Source organism: Haliaeetus albicilla, chromosome 19 (assembly GCF_947461875.1).
Source record: "Haliaeetus albicilla chromosome 19, bHalAlb1.1, whole genome shotgun sequence".
Classification (NCBI taxonomy): domain Eukaryota; kingdom Metazoa; phylum Chordata; class Aves; order Accipitriformes; family Accipitridae; genus Haliaeetus; species Haliaeetus albicilla.
Window position 1 is genome coordinate 6,079,915 of NC_091501.1, and position 16,317 is coordinate 6,096,231.

Here is a 16,317-nt window from a genome sequence, read left to right on the forward strand (position 1 = left end):
GATTACACCAGATGTTGTTCTGGTCATCTGTAGGATAACTAACCTCACCAGGTCTGAAGGAGTAGCTGCTCAGCAGGCAGGGGGTGTTCCTGGCAATAACTGCTACGTGTTTCCACATTGTGGTTGGAGATGCCTTTCCTCCCCTGCCCCAAAACCATCTTCACATTTAGCATCCAAAACTGGGAAAGTCTAAAAGCCAAGATTAACTGTAACCCATTACACAAAACATAAAACCCTTATGATCACAGTGGTGGAACAACTGGCACAGCAAATTCTTCTCACTGCCTACCACTTGTCTCTGGGCTCCTCTGCAGCGCAAGGCCATCTGTGATGGCTGTCACAAGCGCTTCTTTCAGAAGTCAGCAAATTAGTTGATCACAAAAATGAGCTAGCAACCCTACTGCCAGGGCCCTGCAGGCACCAATGGACCTTAGTTGCCCTGACCAAGCTCCCGAGGAACCCCCATCCACACCCCCTGTGTCTATTTAAGCTCAGGCCTGGGCACCCAGTCCTGACCTAAGCTATGTCATACATGGCCCCACATCCAGCCTTTTCTCCTGATGCCCAAACTTACTGGCTGGTCTTCTTGGATGGACATCATACCTCCTTTATAGTCAGGCCCTGTTTTTTGGCTGGATATATTCTCAACTTGCTACCTCACCCTACTCGGGACCTCGGCAAGAGCCTGTCACCACCCTGCTTGGGTGATGTGGGGCTGCACCCCATCACTGAGGGTGCTGCCCACCCTGGGGTCACCCTCGACTCCCACCTCACCCCCCCTCCTGGGGAGCCCCACTCCTGCTGCTCCCTGACACCTATATTCCCCCATGTTAAAAGAAAAAAAGGGATAAACAGAAGCAAAGATGCAGTAAAAAATAACTCATTCAAAGTTTGCGAGGAACACACTGACTTTCTGCCCAGGAAGTAAAAATCTTCTGGACCCAAACAATAACACTTTATTAATGATTTATGCCTTCAGTTTAATCACACACCACAGTACAAGGCAATTCACCTGCAATCTGTTCTACCTACAAAGCTCCAGGTTTACTATTGAATGACCATGTCTTTGAGCAATGTCAGGAGAACAGGGACATGCAAGTTGGGAAGGCAGAGATGGTCCTGATGACAGAGGTGCAACTCCCAGCTCCTTTAACTGCTTCCTGAATGGTTATGGGCATATGCTAGGAAGGAGGTTAATTTTACCAATTTGGCCATTTTACTGCAACCTAGTCTCCCAACAAAGCAGATTACCCACCTGGAGCCACTGTTAGCAGCATGGTCCACGAACAGTGCTGGGGCACAGCTCATCCTGACGCAGATGCCGTGAGCCCACACTTCTTAGTGGCAGCTCAGCCTAACGCCCTACAAAGCGGGACATCTGCCTATCCTAGGAAGGAGGGCAGCCGACCAACTTACCTAGCACAAGCTCATGGTGTTCGTATAAGGCAATACGAGATAGGCAGCGAAGAACACAAGTGGGAAGCTACGGACAATCTATGCTTGGCTCACTGTGCTGCAGATGGGGACGTACGTATCATTACCTCGGTAGTAATGGAAGCGTGAGTGTTCTCTCCATTCACACCTTGGACCTCCCACAAAGCCTATATCTGCACACAAGGCCAGTTCAAAGCAATGCAGAACTGAAGTGGTAATTGGGGTCAAGCACAGGCTCACACTTGAGTTTGAATAAAACTGCCAGAATTACCAGCTTTGGTAGCCAGTAACTGTTTTCAGCAATAACTTGCTATTCTGTTCTGCTGGGGCTACCCCCTACCTGTGTTGAACTGGACAGATTCAGAGCAGCTCTACTACATGTGTCGGTGTTGTCACTGCATGTCAGGCACAACGGACTTCTGCCCTCAAGGTCTGGTCTGTGGTGTGCCCGCCACAGGACTCTGCTTCAGCAGAGCCACAAAGGTAGAGAGTGTCCCGGCACTGCAGAACAAGGATAGAGATTAAAGCAAAGCAGGAACCAACGGACCCCTCCTTCCTGCCAGCTAATTGCTATGGTCCACTTGAACATGAACTCCAATCTTTGCACCCTCTGTTCTGGATCAAAGTCCTTAACAAGAAGTCCCAGCCATACTTTAGCCATGGACACAGAAATACAAACACGGGGTTCTCAGGTCATGCTCATTTGCAGCATGACCGGTTGCAACTGCCTCGCCTGCAGATGAGAAAGTACATTCGGGTTGTAAGTGCTTAACTCGCAATTTTGACCTCTCAACCTTGTATTGTAGCGACAGATTATTGGCAGCCCAGGAAGATAAAGCTTCCCTCCTTCCTGGGGTCAACCTCTTCTCCCTAAGGATCATCTTATAACAGAGACAAAGAAAGCAGCAAGTAAAATAAAACCCGAGTCTTATTCCCTGAACTTGACAATGTCTTCTCTTGTTAAAAAATGGCAAACCTACTTGCCAAAGGGCACAGGAACAGACAGGAACTGAAAGGGCTACTACATAAATTAAACATGTAAATGCTGGTTGTCCGCTCAAAAATCAGCTCCTTGAATTTCCACATGCGTGGTAACTGATGCGGCCATAGGGCCGATCCCACGCGCCTTCACTGGAGGCCGATGGGCGTACGTTTTTCCAGTTTGCTCCGTGACTACGTCGTGCTCAAAACTGCCTACAGCTAGAAAAGATGACAAACGTGACACAACCCTGCTATTTCCAGCAATGAAGTTAGACATGAAAAAAAGGCTCCACATGTATTTTTAGGCTATAATGGGAATTTTAAAGTAGCCCCTCTCCTCAACATTTGAATGCAGATGTAGCGTGCTGGCAATCTAGCACCAGTCACAACTTGTGACAGAGCAACATTTTTCATAATTCAATGCAAAATTAATCTCTGACAGATGAGCAAGAAGCAAACGAGCCCCAGAATTTCACAGACGCAGGTATGTTTTTTGCTACACTTGTTTGACTATGAGGGGGGACAGAGACTTACAGATCAGCAGGGGAGGGAAAGGCAGGAAGAGATGAATTCCCAGATGCCTTGCAGTGCTGACAAAAGGTCTGTCTCTTCAAAATGTCTCGCCGCCGCTCACAGACTACAGCTGTTAGTCCTGTGCACTTGTGGGAAACAGTCACACGCGTTCAGCAAGATAGATGGGAAGTTTTTGTTTACATGTCCAAGACTGAGGTAGAAAATACCCTTTCAAACATGTTAAGTAGCATCAGTTTCCCCACCTTGAGCAGCACTGCGTGAAGCATTACTTCTGATGCCCCAGACCCCCACAAGAACTGAAAAAGATCTTAGATTTAAACCTGAGGCCGTTCTGAGCAGTAGCAAACACATTCATTAAATGCTATACCAGAGATTTCTGTTTCAAGGAACGAACACCAGCAATGTCCCACAGCCACCACAGACATGGACACAAAGGCAAAAGTAAACAAAAAGGGAAGAGGCAGGCCTTTTTGTCACCTATATTGATCATCACTCCAATAAAACTTTCACTGGCAAAAGCTGTCCAAGCACAATACTATCTAGAGGAAGACAGGCTTGCTATTCCAGAAAAGAGATTTCTAAGCACAAGCAGGGCCTCCATCTCTGTTTGTCTATGTCCAAATTGTAACGCAACATCTCCATCAACAATAATAGCAATTTCACCATTAATAATTGCCTTTCACCTAGACAACCACGTTTCTGTGTCGAACGCTACATAGAAGATAACCTTTCCAGATGAAGAAAAGGCTGCATGTTGCTTAGATAGTGCAAGGGACAAGGTACCTGAAGAATAATTGAGCTGAAATGCTGTCTGCATGGGGCAGGAAAGAACTGGTGGGAGAAACCGAGTTTCCTGAGCTGCAGTGTCCCTCTTCAAATGGGCAACACCATGCTCCCAGTCAACGACTGCGTCTCTCCAGCGATGGAAGCACCAAAAACGTCAGGTGTTTCCTACGCAGCAAACTTCGCTGTACTCAACTTGAAAAGGTGGGTATTTTGCTGCTGGCATCCAAGCTCTATTTATGCAACCTGACTTCAAGCTGGGCACACAATGCTGAAGTATTAAAAGCCACTAACTAGAATTACTTCCCAAGAGCTAGTAAGGACCTTTGATGTTTTTTCAAGTATGCCTTCAACTTCTGATCCAGAAAAGAAAAGCCATTCAGTGTTTGTCAGGGCATGCACACAGAAGATTTATACTTTAGGAACCTAAACATAAAGGCAAAACACAGTGAAAAATTAGAAGCAGGAACTGTTTATGTCTCTGCTCTGTAGTAGAACCAAGCAGAGCAGGTCTATAGCTTCGCATCAGGACTCGGATGCCCTAGGGCACAACTCATGGTCCCATGGAGGCAACACCTTGTACAGGAGAGCTCAAAAGGAGCTCTCAAAGCCCCATGTATCTGCAACAGGAGGATTTTCCTGGCAAGAGCACCACGAAGGACACACAAGACTGCCCACAAGAGTCATCCTCACAAGCCTAGAGCATACCTGGATGGGACTGCAGTGGTGTCCCTTGGGCTGAATGCTGGGACTCTGGTTGTGCCTGACATTTAGTTTGCACTTTGGTCTATTCCAACCCTATAGGGGATTGCAGCCCTTAGATCATGCAAGCTTCAGGCTCCAAAAAACCATCCTACCCTGAAGTTTTATTCCTGAACATGGCACTAACCTAGTGGGAAACCATTAACCAAATCTCTGCACACATACCCTTCCTGTCCATGCCTCAGTTTCCCTAGCTGTAGATTGAAACAGAAAACATGGACCTACTTTGTGGAACATTTTTAAGCCTTCTGATTAAGGCAAAGTATTACTACTACAGAAGTAGACTTTGGCCCAAACTCTCAAAGATTTCCAGAAATACTGCTCCTAACTTGCTGCTAATGAAAGCTTTCAACTGCAGCAGGTAGCAGGAAAGCACAGACTTGCCATTAACCAATATACAACACACATGGCTTGACATCCAGCAGTGTTTCCAGGCTCCCACAAAGTCGAAGAAATACACCGGGTATACCCCATTCTGGCAAGGTAAGAGTAGTTGAGGTACAATCTGATGACAAGAGATCCCCTCACAGCTGGAAAGGGAGCTTGAAATAAATCTCTCTTGGTCACATCCCATCCCAATCAATGGAGAAACAAGCAAAAGGTCTAAAGAGTACAAAGAAAACTAAAACAAAGGGGGGAAAAGTCTATGTAAAGATTGGCAATGGGAAACAACCCAAGCTAGTACGGACATGCAAGAATTATGGCCTGTTTCCCTTGCTGCCCAACCACACTGGAGGGAATGAGATGCATTTCTAGTTGCGCAAAGAGTTCTCACAGTAACGTGTTACCACGCTGGTTACAGCATTCTTGAGATAGATGAGGCTGTAAGTCACTGACATTATACTGATGTATAGGCTTTGTGCATTACTAATCATTCAGACACAATAGCCCCCCTGTATATTTTTTGTTTTGCAAACTGTCCTGGCATCCTCTGCAAAAATTCTCCTTTCTCTACTCGAAGAATTTAAGAAACATGTTTGGAAAACAGGCAACAGAATGAGGAAAGCCTCACCAGAAACACTGATGTGTTCTGGGGATAAAAGAAAACAAGCTGGATCAAGACAGTCAAACATGAAGATGATTTTAATTAAATCATGTCTGTCTTATATTAGCCATTTCAGCTCATTTAGTATCTCAAAAGTTTTATCTCAAAACAGTTAACAGCTCCAGAAGCCCCAACTTCTTTCTAGTTTTTTCTTTAATGCAATTACACTTTTGCTGTCGCACCAGAAATATTAATAGCCTTTTCTGCGTGGGATAGAAAAGCTCTACAGCAGGACCAGAAGACTTTGATCATATTGATGGCCCGCATGCTAACGGTTACATATAGCTTATCTGTCAATGTCATTTCCACTGAAACTAATGAAAACAGACAGCACCCCCTTCAATACTTCAAGCCTGTATCTCTGTAGAGAAAAAGCTACCATTCACTTGGATGCAGAAGAACTCTGTGAAGGACAAGTAAGTAAGAAAGCAGAAAAGCAAAGCTGTTATTCTATTGTATATTGCTCTGTAGCAAGACACAGAGGGACAAATTCTGCTTTTCCTTACAATAGCTTTGATCCAGAACTGATATAACCAAGTCAATGGAGCTGACCCAGATTTACAGGGGAGAAGCGGTTCAGAGCTCCACTCAAGCCTGCAATCCTATATTTCTACCACCACGGGGGATGTGTGCCCTTTATGCAATTCAAAAAGCCTCTGCTCCAGCAGAGTAGACCTGACCCGGTGCTCACTAAGATCAACTGAAAAGCAACCATAGATTCCGCCAGTCAATCACACGGACCTCATGCGATCAATCCACCAGCAAATTCAAACCATTCATCAATGTACTCCTTTCAGAAAAAGTCATAAAATCTTATGGCTTGCCCCAAACAGAACCCCAAACCCAACAGCCTAGCAGGCAGCTGTGTTCATCCTATCTCAGCTTCCCCGAGCTTGCCAAAGGACCACCAAGCCTGGTTTGGGAAGCGAAGGAAGGTAGAGAGGCAGAGATCAGCCGGCACGGTCCACAGGATTCCCAGGGCAGCGGTGGCAAGAACTTTGCACAACATCCAGCTGACTAATCCCGCAACAATTACTAAAGAAGAGAAGAGGACACAGCAATGCCTGGGAGGCAGAGTATTTGTGTCAATAGCCACCCTGATTCTCCAGTGCGTTTGTCCCATTTGATTAGCAGTTACATCAACTTCGTAATTATGTGCACACACACTTAACTCCAAAGATAAAGCGCTTATCCCCATCTGGAAACTCAAATATATTTCAGAAGTTAAAATCAAGACAGGCTTTATCAGTTTTATATTTATGACCCCAACTGACACATTTTATTAATCACCAAGTGTTTAAAAAGTGTTAATTCCCTCCCCCTCAGTTACTATAAATTCTCCACCCTCACTTCCAACACAGGCTGTAAAAATACAGATTACTAGAAGGACATATTCGGCTCCTGGTACCCATCAGTGTGGGTGCAGAATGTGCTATTCCATGTCAGGTCACTTCAGATAATACAGACGTTTTTGTTCTGCCTGCATACCAATCAACTTTAAAGCACAATAACGCAAATAGTCTTTAAAAGGATTTTAACTACCTAAAGCTCTTTGTTTTAAGACAAGGTATTACAGTAAAGATCATCCGTGGGATCCAATTATAGCCACCTTATTAATTATATGTCTACCTTCCCTAATCCAAAATCCCTACAAGTTATCCAGTTTAAACTTTTTGATCCCCTTATATAATCATTTATCAGCCAAAAGAGCATGAAAATTACTAGCTACAATGTCATTTGTTATGTGAATTCAGAAGACATTACTCTCAGGGTCCTGAAACCTACCTTTTTACTGTTTACAAAATGTATCTTGAATTGTCAGAATGTCTTAAAATTGAATAGAAAGTGTTAGCTTTCAAGATAAAACATATTAGGAAAAAAACCTCACAGTTCTCTGCTTTTTACTGAGTATAACGTGTTTGAGAAATAAACTGAAACCCAACAAAGCCTTTTATTCCTCATGGATTATTATGTGGACTCTGCAATTAAAAACCACCGTCTCCCTCCACTCAGCGAAGTGACATAAAAAGACGCAACCTTTTCAGACTAAGCTTACTAAGGATGGTATCTTTTAGCCTGAGACAACATTCAGAGCAGCAGCAGCAGTTCCTTCGCAGACCAAGCACAGCTGAGAAGGACCATAACCTCCTCTTTCACCTACCACAGAAGGGAGAGAAGGGGGGCTGGATCCTGCAAAACCACACACAGAACCTTGAAATCAAGGCTGCTTCTCATTGCAAAACGAAAAGCAGACAACCTTTACAGGATGTGAGCACTTCACACCTGTTTTCCCATGGTGTGGTCCACCTACCTTCGTGCCGTTTGCTGGAGAGAGTTGCCATCTCCCAAAGCCCTGGAATCACAGTGCCGTGAGAAATTCTGCTCGATTGCATTGTTTGTATTTTCCATTTCCCCCAGCACCTTCTTTTAAGTTTTTTCATAGGAGTGTGAAGCCATTGCAGCAGTGATTGATAGTAACGGATGCAAAGTCATCCTTCAGTGTCTACAGCCTGGCACAAACAAGATGAAGGCTACCTTGAAGAAGCACTCTTACTGTTTAAGCTGATATACCCCCATAAAAACTCCTGCTCTTCCGCAGCCTAGAAAGAATTCATAAAATCATTACTTCTCTCAAGCTGGATGTTTCCAAACATGTATAAGTTGAGAAGAAATAACAGAAATGAGAAACCACACTGACTGTATGTTTCAATTAGTAAAATAACAAAGGCACCTACACGGAGCCCTTGGCACTTCTGGGATTTCTTTTAATAACAAAGAACTTCCTTACAGCAGCCTTTCTAGGAGAACAGGGTTTGCACTTCAGAAATCAATGCATTTGGATTACACGGGCCACCAACTACAGATTTTATAAGGGGTGCAAAGATCAGTGGGTGCATGTGTGCATCCACACGCATTTGTGCGTGCAGCCCTCTTGTTTGTTTTTTTTTTTTAAGTCAGCGTTTTATAAGAGCTCATACTCAGCTTTTTTAATCCAGAGATTCAAATTTGTCAGGAGGAAAAAAATTGAAATATTAAGTTTCCAAATCTAGCCTTAATGTCAGTCAGTACTCTCCAATGACATTTTACTCCAAAGCTTCCACTGGCAGCCATCTAATTTTATTTCTTTTAAATAACATCCCTGTCTGATGCTTACAAGCTAAATGTTAATGCCTCATTTAGGATCTAATTTCTAATGCGTAAAATTAATAACACCAAAAGCAAAGCTGTCATTTTCTTTCATTGCCAACACTGGGCAAGGTGTAAGAAGCAACCAAAAAGAGCATATCAGTTTAAAATAAAAACAAACTGGATATTTAAATGTGAAATGCACAAGGCAGGGAAATTTCTTTAAAACAAGAAAGCCTCCCTGACTCGCACGGACACAAAGTTCGGCTGCTGCAAATTAACAACTGCTTGTGCTGCACCTATTTATACCACACTGTTTAGTCAAAGTCCTGCAAAAGCATGTCACAGGACTGACCGTCCTGTCACTCGCTCTGCCTCTCCCAGGCTGGCCAGCACAGCGGTTTCCAACCCTCTTGAAGTTCGTAGAGCGGAACAGGTAACACAAGCCAGCTCCCACAGACACAGCCGCAACTCCCACGTCCCGTGCGAGGGGCTCCCCACCGGCCCCCAGGGACTGACAAGAGCATCGCAGAAAGGGCATCGCAGGGGGCGTACGCTGCCACCAGACGGTCACCACCCTCACGCGTAAGCGCACGTTATTCATGAGCTGGTTACCTTTCGTTAGGTAATTCCTAGTGATGCTACAGCTGGTGTGACAGACAACCCAAGAGGACAGCGAGGAGGGAGCTGAAATCTAACACAGGTCGTTCGTATGAAAACCTACGACTTCAGTTTGATGGGAGGGCAAGCCAACAAACCACGTTCATCGATCCGGCATAAAATGAAAAATGGGGGATAACAACATTATGCAGGAGAAGCGACACAGAGTCCAAGTGTATATGCGGCAGAATTTTGATTTATTCATGAAACCTTAGTTTCAGGTGCCAAACAATTATATGAAAGTGGAACACGTTGCATCCTCCACTGATTACATTCACAAAATTGGAATCCAAGAAAATCCCTCTGTCTGGAGGCATGAGCCAGAGATAATTAGGAACTGAATTCTCTCATTGGTTCGCTGTAGTCTCTGGTGGTCTCATCTTCTAGTTAGAGCGTGAGGCTTGCGCCAGAAACACCACTTTGTCACACGCAGGCATTCTGCCCGCAACAAAAGGACGCTATCTATAACCTGGATACTGAAACACAAATAAGGAGGAATTAACCAAACTCTACAGTTTGAATTGCGACTGTAAGCACAAATACCTACCTCGTCCACAAAGACCTTACATGAATGGGCTCCACAGGGAACAGGAACACCCAACAAAACATGAACATGCTTTGAAACGTTATCCTTGTAGTAGACTAGGTGGCTGCTGAATCTAAATGACTCCACAGACATCTCTTTGTCTTTATCCCGGACACTCCAGCTCTACACAAGTACAAAATTCCCGAACTTAATGTTTTTTCCTTAACATGAAGGGGAAAACTCCTGCTCTTTCATTGATTTGAACTGGGTCCTTCACCTGCACATCCACACTTGATTTTATGTATGTTGACACTTAAACAAGTCACACGCAGAACTCAAACGTTTGCCTTGAACAACACGAACAATCTGCAAGAAAAACCAACAAATGCAAACCCTTGTGTCCCCCAGCCCCGTCCTTAACTCCCTCAGGATCACCTTAGAGTTGATACACAATACATATGCATCAGCCCAAAAGGCTGGAGAGGAAAAAACTGTGCTGGAATGACATTCACACAAGGACAACTGCAGCAGCTTTGTCAGGCAGGATTTGATACAGTACGTCTGGCAACAGAGTCAAACAAAACACAGTAGTGCTGGCTTTGGGAAAAGTAACATGGATCTAATTTCTTCCAATTTTCTGAACCACTTTTAGAGTTAGTTACATGGTGCAGTATAAGATAAACTACCTGTCACTTCTGAAAAGCCATGGAAACAATTTACAAATTCAGAAATAAGCTCACCCTATACAGAGATAAAATTGACATACTAGTTGCACCTAATCAACTCTATGAATTTGTTCATAAAAAGCACTGGGCATTTCTGCTCTATGTGCTTTTTTCTAAAGGAAAAATAAAGTTTCCATTCACATTGACTTTATCTCTCAAGAAGTTAGACTTTAACCAAGTCATGACACTTTTACATCTATGAATACAGAGTGTCAGTGCTATGAAAGTCAGCACATAGTTTCCCAGTATTGATTCACAGTAACAAAAAAAAATTAAAAGCTTATAAAAACCTACACTGTAGAAATAGTAACTGTGGAGTAATAAATATTCTGATAAATTAAAATTTAATAAGACATTACTGTTGACAGTGCCAGGTAATTTTTGCTTGAACACATTCAGAAACATTATTTTTATTTCTTAAGGTCAGCGAGCAGTTGTTGCAAAAAGCTACACGCGTACGTACTGCAATAGAAAAAGCTGCTCTTCTAATAAGCTTAATATTCACTAACCAGGAAGATGTTCAGAAGATACAAAGAGCAGTTTAACTCTCAACTTAAAGCAGCTCCAGACTATCAGTACTTTTGAGAAGAGGGACCAGAGTAAACTTGCTCACACGGACGACGCAGTCCCATGGTAATCATTGAAAAACTTATAGGGACACCGACAAAAAAATACAGTGCGGCCCCCTCGCAGGCACACGGCAGGGTTTCTGCCTGCGACTGAGGGATGGATTTCATTGTGTGCAATTAAATGAGGGCCAAATTCTTGTGGCTGTCAAATGAACTCCATTTCTCTGTATCCCAAACAGAATAATTTAAAACCAGTATACGAGGTCCATCAAAGGAATGCCACACTCCCACTGCTTTGCAGATCTCATTCCCCTTTATAAGCAGGGGAAAAAGCAAGGATCAATTGCAAGATAGGAGACTGCTGCATTGATTTTCAAACGGAATCTTCCATCAAAACCAATGGTGAGCTTGTCTTCAGATATAAAGAAAAAATTCTCATGTGATCCGGATTGTTTCGACAATTGAGCAAAGGTAGACATCAGCCTTCTGTAAGGGCAAGCAGCTACAAGCCATACAGTGCTGCACGTGTAACTGAGATGATCATGGACAGTAGGCAAGTCTGAGAATCTAACCTTTGTCAGCATCCACAGGAGGACAGTCGAAGTCTAAAACAGGAGATGAAAAATGGAACAAAAACATTCTGGTCTGCAGCGGGGTGGGGTTGGGGGCAGAAACCAGGTTCAGAATAAGTTAGTTTCATAAACCTGTCTCAGGTAAGATAAAGACAGTATTAATTATTCTACCTTCACGTGGAATTTTTCATCTTGAAGGATCCCAGCACATCGCCAGTCTGACCCCAGCCTAGCAGAGCAGCTCCTGCCTGCACTGACTGACACACAGTCCCCCCACTCCCTGCAGCTGGGGTGCCTACAAAGAAGCGAACACATCTGTGAAAGCATAGGCAAAGGACTAGCGAGCAGACCGATTTCACAGGAAAGGCAGCAGATAAAACTACGATGGGCTGTCATATAAAACCCCAAGACCGACCCACCGTACACAGACAGAAGATCCAGGAGCACAGAGCAATAATCAGGTTGCACTCGGTTACCCAGATAGCACGTGGCAGGAGAGTGAAGGGGGAAAATACTCTGAGCAAAGAGCCAGGGAAAATCAGCTATATGTTGCTATATATCCAGCTATAGCAAACACTGCAGAATGTTTTTTTCTTTTCAGAAAAGTCTAGACAGGCAACAGGAAAACGCACCAAAGTCCCCGCTGCCATTTCCTCCCTCAGGAACAAACAGTCCCCTGAATCCACAGATAAGCCACAAAAGCCAGGATCATCTCCAAAGTCTTTACAGTGCTCCTGAGCACCGGAGCGCAGCACCGTTCACCTTTCCCCACCAACAACTGGTCGGGGAACCTAACTGGGGAGGGTGGGTTCCCCAACACAAAGGCCGTCTCTGCCAAAATTCAGACAATGCAAAGGTGCATTAACCGGACAGCATGTTTATCACTGGCTTCCCAACAAAGAAGAAGCCAAAAAGAACAAGGAGTAAAAACCACCTGATCTCCTTCCAATACGCTGGTACTTGAGATACAGCACAAGAGGCACAACATCACACTCTTTCGCAAAGATAAGGCTAAAGCTCACCTCCCCCGCTTCAGACTTCGAGTGTGTTTTTGTTGTTAGGGTTTTTTGTTTGTTTGTTTTTAAGAAAGGTTTCTGTTAACTATGTCATTTTCCTATTTATTTATCCCAAAGAAAGAAACCTGCCAGCAGAAAATGGTTTTTGTAATGTTTCTAGCAAGAGATCCACATTCAGACCTCCTAAAATGGAAAATGCCCATCTAACAGATGAAGAGTTGTCTTGGCCCCAAGGCGGGTTGGACTCATCAGTTGGCCTTCTAGCATCTTTCCCCTTCTGTGTCACACCTAAAATTGTCTGGAAAGCTCTGTAGGCAGAAACCAAGCGTCCTAAAATTCACCAAGATTTTGAAAGCTCTTAATACCTCCAGCCTCATCCCACCCGACGTGCACTCTGCCCAAGGTCTGGCTCCAGTGAATTCAGGCATACATCAAGAAGGGTTACTGACCTATCTTGAAATAAGGACATAATGCCTCAAAATGATCTGCTACCTGATGTGTATCACGTTGGCAGCTCTATTACCTCCCTCTCCCCAAGCCTTCAAGAACTCTATGTTAATCTATCCCTTGCACCACCAAGGTGATAACACATACAATCACATAATAGATACCTGGTGAAAGTAGCTGTACATAAACCAAATGACCACCCACACTCTAGATGGGTCTAGAATAGAGTTCCATAGGTTTCTAGCAGTTTCCACTACAGCAACAGCCCACAAAAAAGCCAGAATCAGTTACGATCAAAAAGGTACAAGATGGACAGGTTGGGACTGCATTTATTTCCAGATCTACTCCACTCATGCTAACAACCTAAGTACGTGTCGAATGGAAAATGGGTGCAGATTATCCTCCCAGTGATTTCACAGCATTGCATTCTCTCCTCAGAGTTTATGGTAAATCCTTTGAATTGTACTAAAATCTCAACCTGTTTATAGTTTCACAATAGCATGAATATAAAGCCATAATCTCCAGCAGTTAGCTATACAGCATATTGAGAATTCTTGAAAGGCAGTTTTTCTACATTCAAAAAATTCACAGAAGACTATTTAATTTAATCTCTCACCTACTGCACACTGAGTTTGTGTTCCAGCAGGATAATTCATCTGAAACAAGGAGAAATAATAACCCTTGGCCAAATTTTCTGAATATGTGTGCAAACTATATTACCTGTGGAATGCAACCAACAAAAATGTCATACTTTTATTAAATTGGTGAAGCTGTGTTACAACCAAGAACTCCGCACGGCGCCTCGAAGCCCTGAAATAAAGCCTTCCCCAGGTCTGCTAAGGGCTGAGCACTCCTTGTGAAACCAGTAAGCATGGAGCAGACATAGCAGGAAAGAAAAAATATGCTAATTTTTCTGAGGAGTTGGCAGGTATTAACACAGATGGGCACCATACGAGAACACATTCATCAAGCAAATGATACCAACTTCGGAGGAGCAGACAGCTGATAGAAAAACGCCAAACGGGACTTGGCTTCACCACAGAACAGCAGATCTACTGATTCCTAATCCTAACAGCACACTAAGCCTCTACCTTCTGAAAGGTAGAAACTTCAAGGAAAAACCATTTTTAATCAACTATGGCTTGGTGGCCACAAGCAGGGAAGGAAAGAGCCAAATTGAATACGTCCTTTTTCTTTTCACCAAGCTGCGATTCCCTTATTTGCTACAGCTATGCCTGTAGCCACGACACTCGAGAGCCGGCAGGAGAGATTTACAGGTACGGCTGAGAAGAGACTCGCCGGCCGAGAAGTGCGGCCACTCTGCCAGCTGTCAGATCCCTCCAAAAAGACATGGGAAGTGCAATTTCCACCTCATTTTCAGGCAGGAAGGGGGAAAAAAAGAGAGACAGACGGACGGATCAAAATTAATTCTTTTGCCGTGCCGGCTAAATTTCGCAGCGAAGCCGCACAAAGCAGTCTCGCCGCACGCCACGATGGATCGGCGTGCGCAGCGGGCACCGCGTGAAGTTTCCGCGGCCCAAGCCCACTTCCGCGTGAACCAGCGGCCGACCCACCAGTGACTTCCACCGCACCCAGTAACCGCTGCCCCCAGCACCACTCTATCCCTAGTGTCCACCGCGCCTGTCAACTGGAAAACTGGAACTCGCAGGAGTTTGGATCAGAGGCGATTCCTCCCCTCTACGCCAACTCGGGGGAGCCGGCGTGAAGTTCCCCGCTGGTGGCGGTGGGTGGGTGGGTGTCCCAGCCGGCCGACCCCCAAACCCCAAAAAGCAGCGAAGCCGAGGGGATAGGGGTTGGGGGGGGGGGGGTGTCCCCCATCTCGGCGGGGCCACTCCCGGCACCGCTCTCCGGTGCCGTCCCCGGTTCCCCCACCCCCACCCCGCTAAACGCACGCTGTAAGGCAGAAAAGAATAAAATTGGAAAAAATCAAACAACTTTCCAGCCTCCCGCGGGAAGTTTCCTGCGGGAGGGGCGACCTTCCCGGGGCTGCAGGACGCTGCGCCCGCCGCCGAACCCCCGCGTCTGCCGCAGCGGTGCCGGGAAGGGAGAGCCGGGACCGGCGAGAACCGCCGAGGGCTCCCCGGGGCGCCCGGCACCTGCGCCGGCGGGGAGCGGGGAGCGGGGCCGGCGCGGAGCGCTGCCCTCCGCGGGACCGGGGGAGCTGCCGGTACGGTCGCGGTTGCCGGTGCGGTTACCGGTGCGCAGCGGTGCCCTACCTGGGTGTAACATACTTTGGAAATAGAAGATGACGAGGATGAAGGAGCCCACGGAAGTGACCAGGACCATCCTGCACACCCGGTTCATCCTCATTACTTCCAGCACCGCCGGCTTCATGGCGTTGTCCGGGCGGCGGACAGAGCGCAAGGACTTGGCGCTGAGGAGAGCCGCTCCGCCACCGCCCGCGGCGCTCCGAGGTGCCGGGGAAGGAGGAGCCGGAGGAGCCGGAGGAGCCGGAGCCGCCGCCGCGCCGGAGGATGCCCGGGCGCCCGCGCCCCGCACCGGGGGGCGCTAATGCCTGCGCTGGGCGTGACCACGCCGCGCGCCAGGCGGAGGGGCGCTCTGCGCGGCGCGGGGGGGGTAGGGGGGGTAGGCGGGCCAGGCGGGGAGCCTGGGCGGAGCGCTTCCCCCCCTCCCTTCGCCAAAGAGGAGAGATGGTCCCGCCCGGCGGCGGCGGTAGCGGGCGGGGACGCGCCGGGCGGCCTCGAAGGGGCCGCCGCCGCCGCCGCGGGGCGCGCTCGGGGGGGGGGGGGGGGGAGAGGAGAGGGGCGGGGCGTGGCGTGCCGGGCGCGTGCGGGCGGCGCCAAGGGCCAACGGACGTCGCCGGCGCTGAGGGGAGGCGGCGGGAGCGGGGACGCCCGCGGGACCCTCCCGTCCTGGCGGGCGGTTGGCGGCGGAGACCGGCGAGGTTCGCCGCCCCTCCGCCTGTGAACTTGACCGCCTGGCGGGTCACTCTCGCCCTCCTCGGGGGCTTTGGGTCCGCCGGCCTCACCTGGCCAGGCGGGTCGGCGAGGAGGCCGCCCCCCCGGGCCCGCCGTCGCCCAGCGCGAAGGAGGGTTTCCCCCCGCGCCCCGTGTGTGGAGAGAAATTCTCTTCTGTCCCTTTTTTTTGTGCCTGTC

At 46.9% G+C, this 16,317-nt stretch overlaps 1 protein-coding gene across 2 annotated transcripts in view; it reads right to left on the reverse strand.

The window, feature by feature from the left end:
- The window catches only part of CHST11 (carbohydrate sulfotransferase 11), a 174,453-nt gene extending 158,687 nt beyond the window's left edge, over positions 1–15,766 (reverse strand). The window contains exon 1 of one of the 2 annotated variants that reach the window (XM_069807428.1): positions 15,433–15,766. In XM_069807428.1, the coding sequence (XP_069663529.1) occupies positions 15,433–15,535 (103 nt within the window). In that variant the 5' untranslated portion in view covers positions 15,536–15,766. Of the gene's footprint in view, positions 1–15,417 lie in introns of both variants that reach the window. The other variant, XM_069807427.1, reaches the window with a different exon arrangement.
- Between the last annotated feature and the right edge of the window lie 551 nt (positions 15,767–16,317).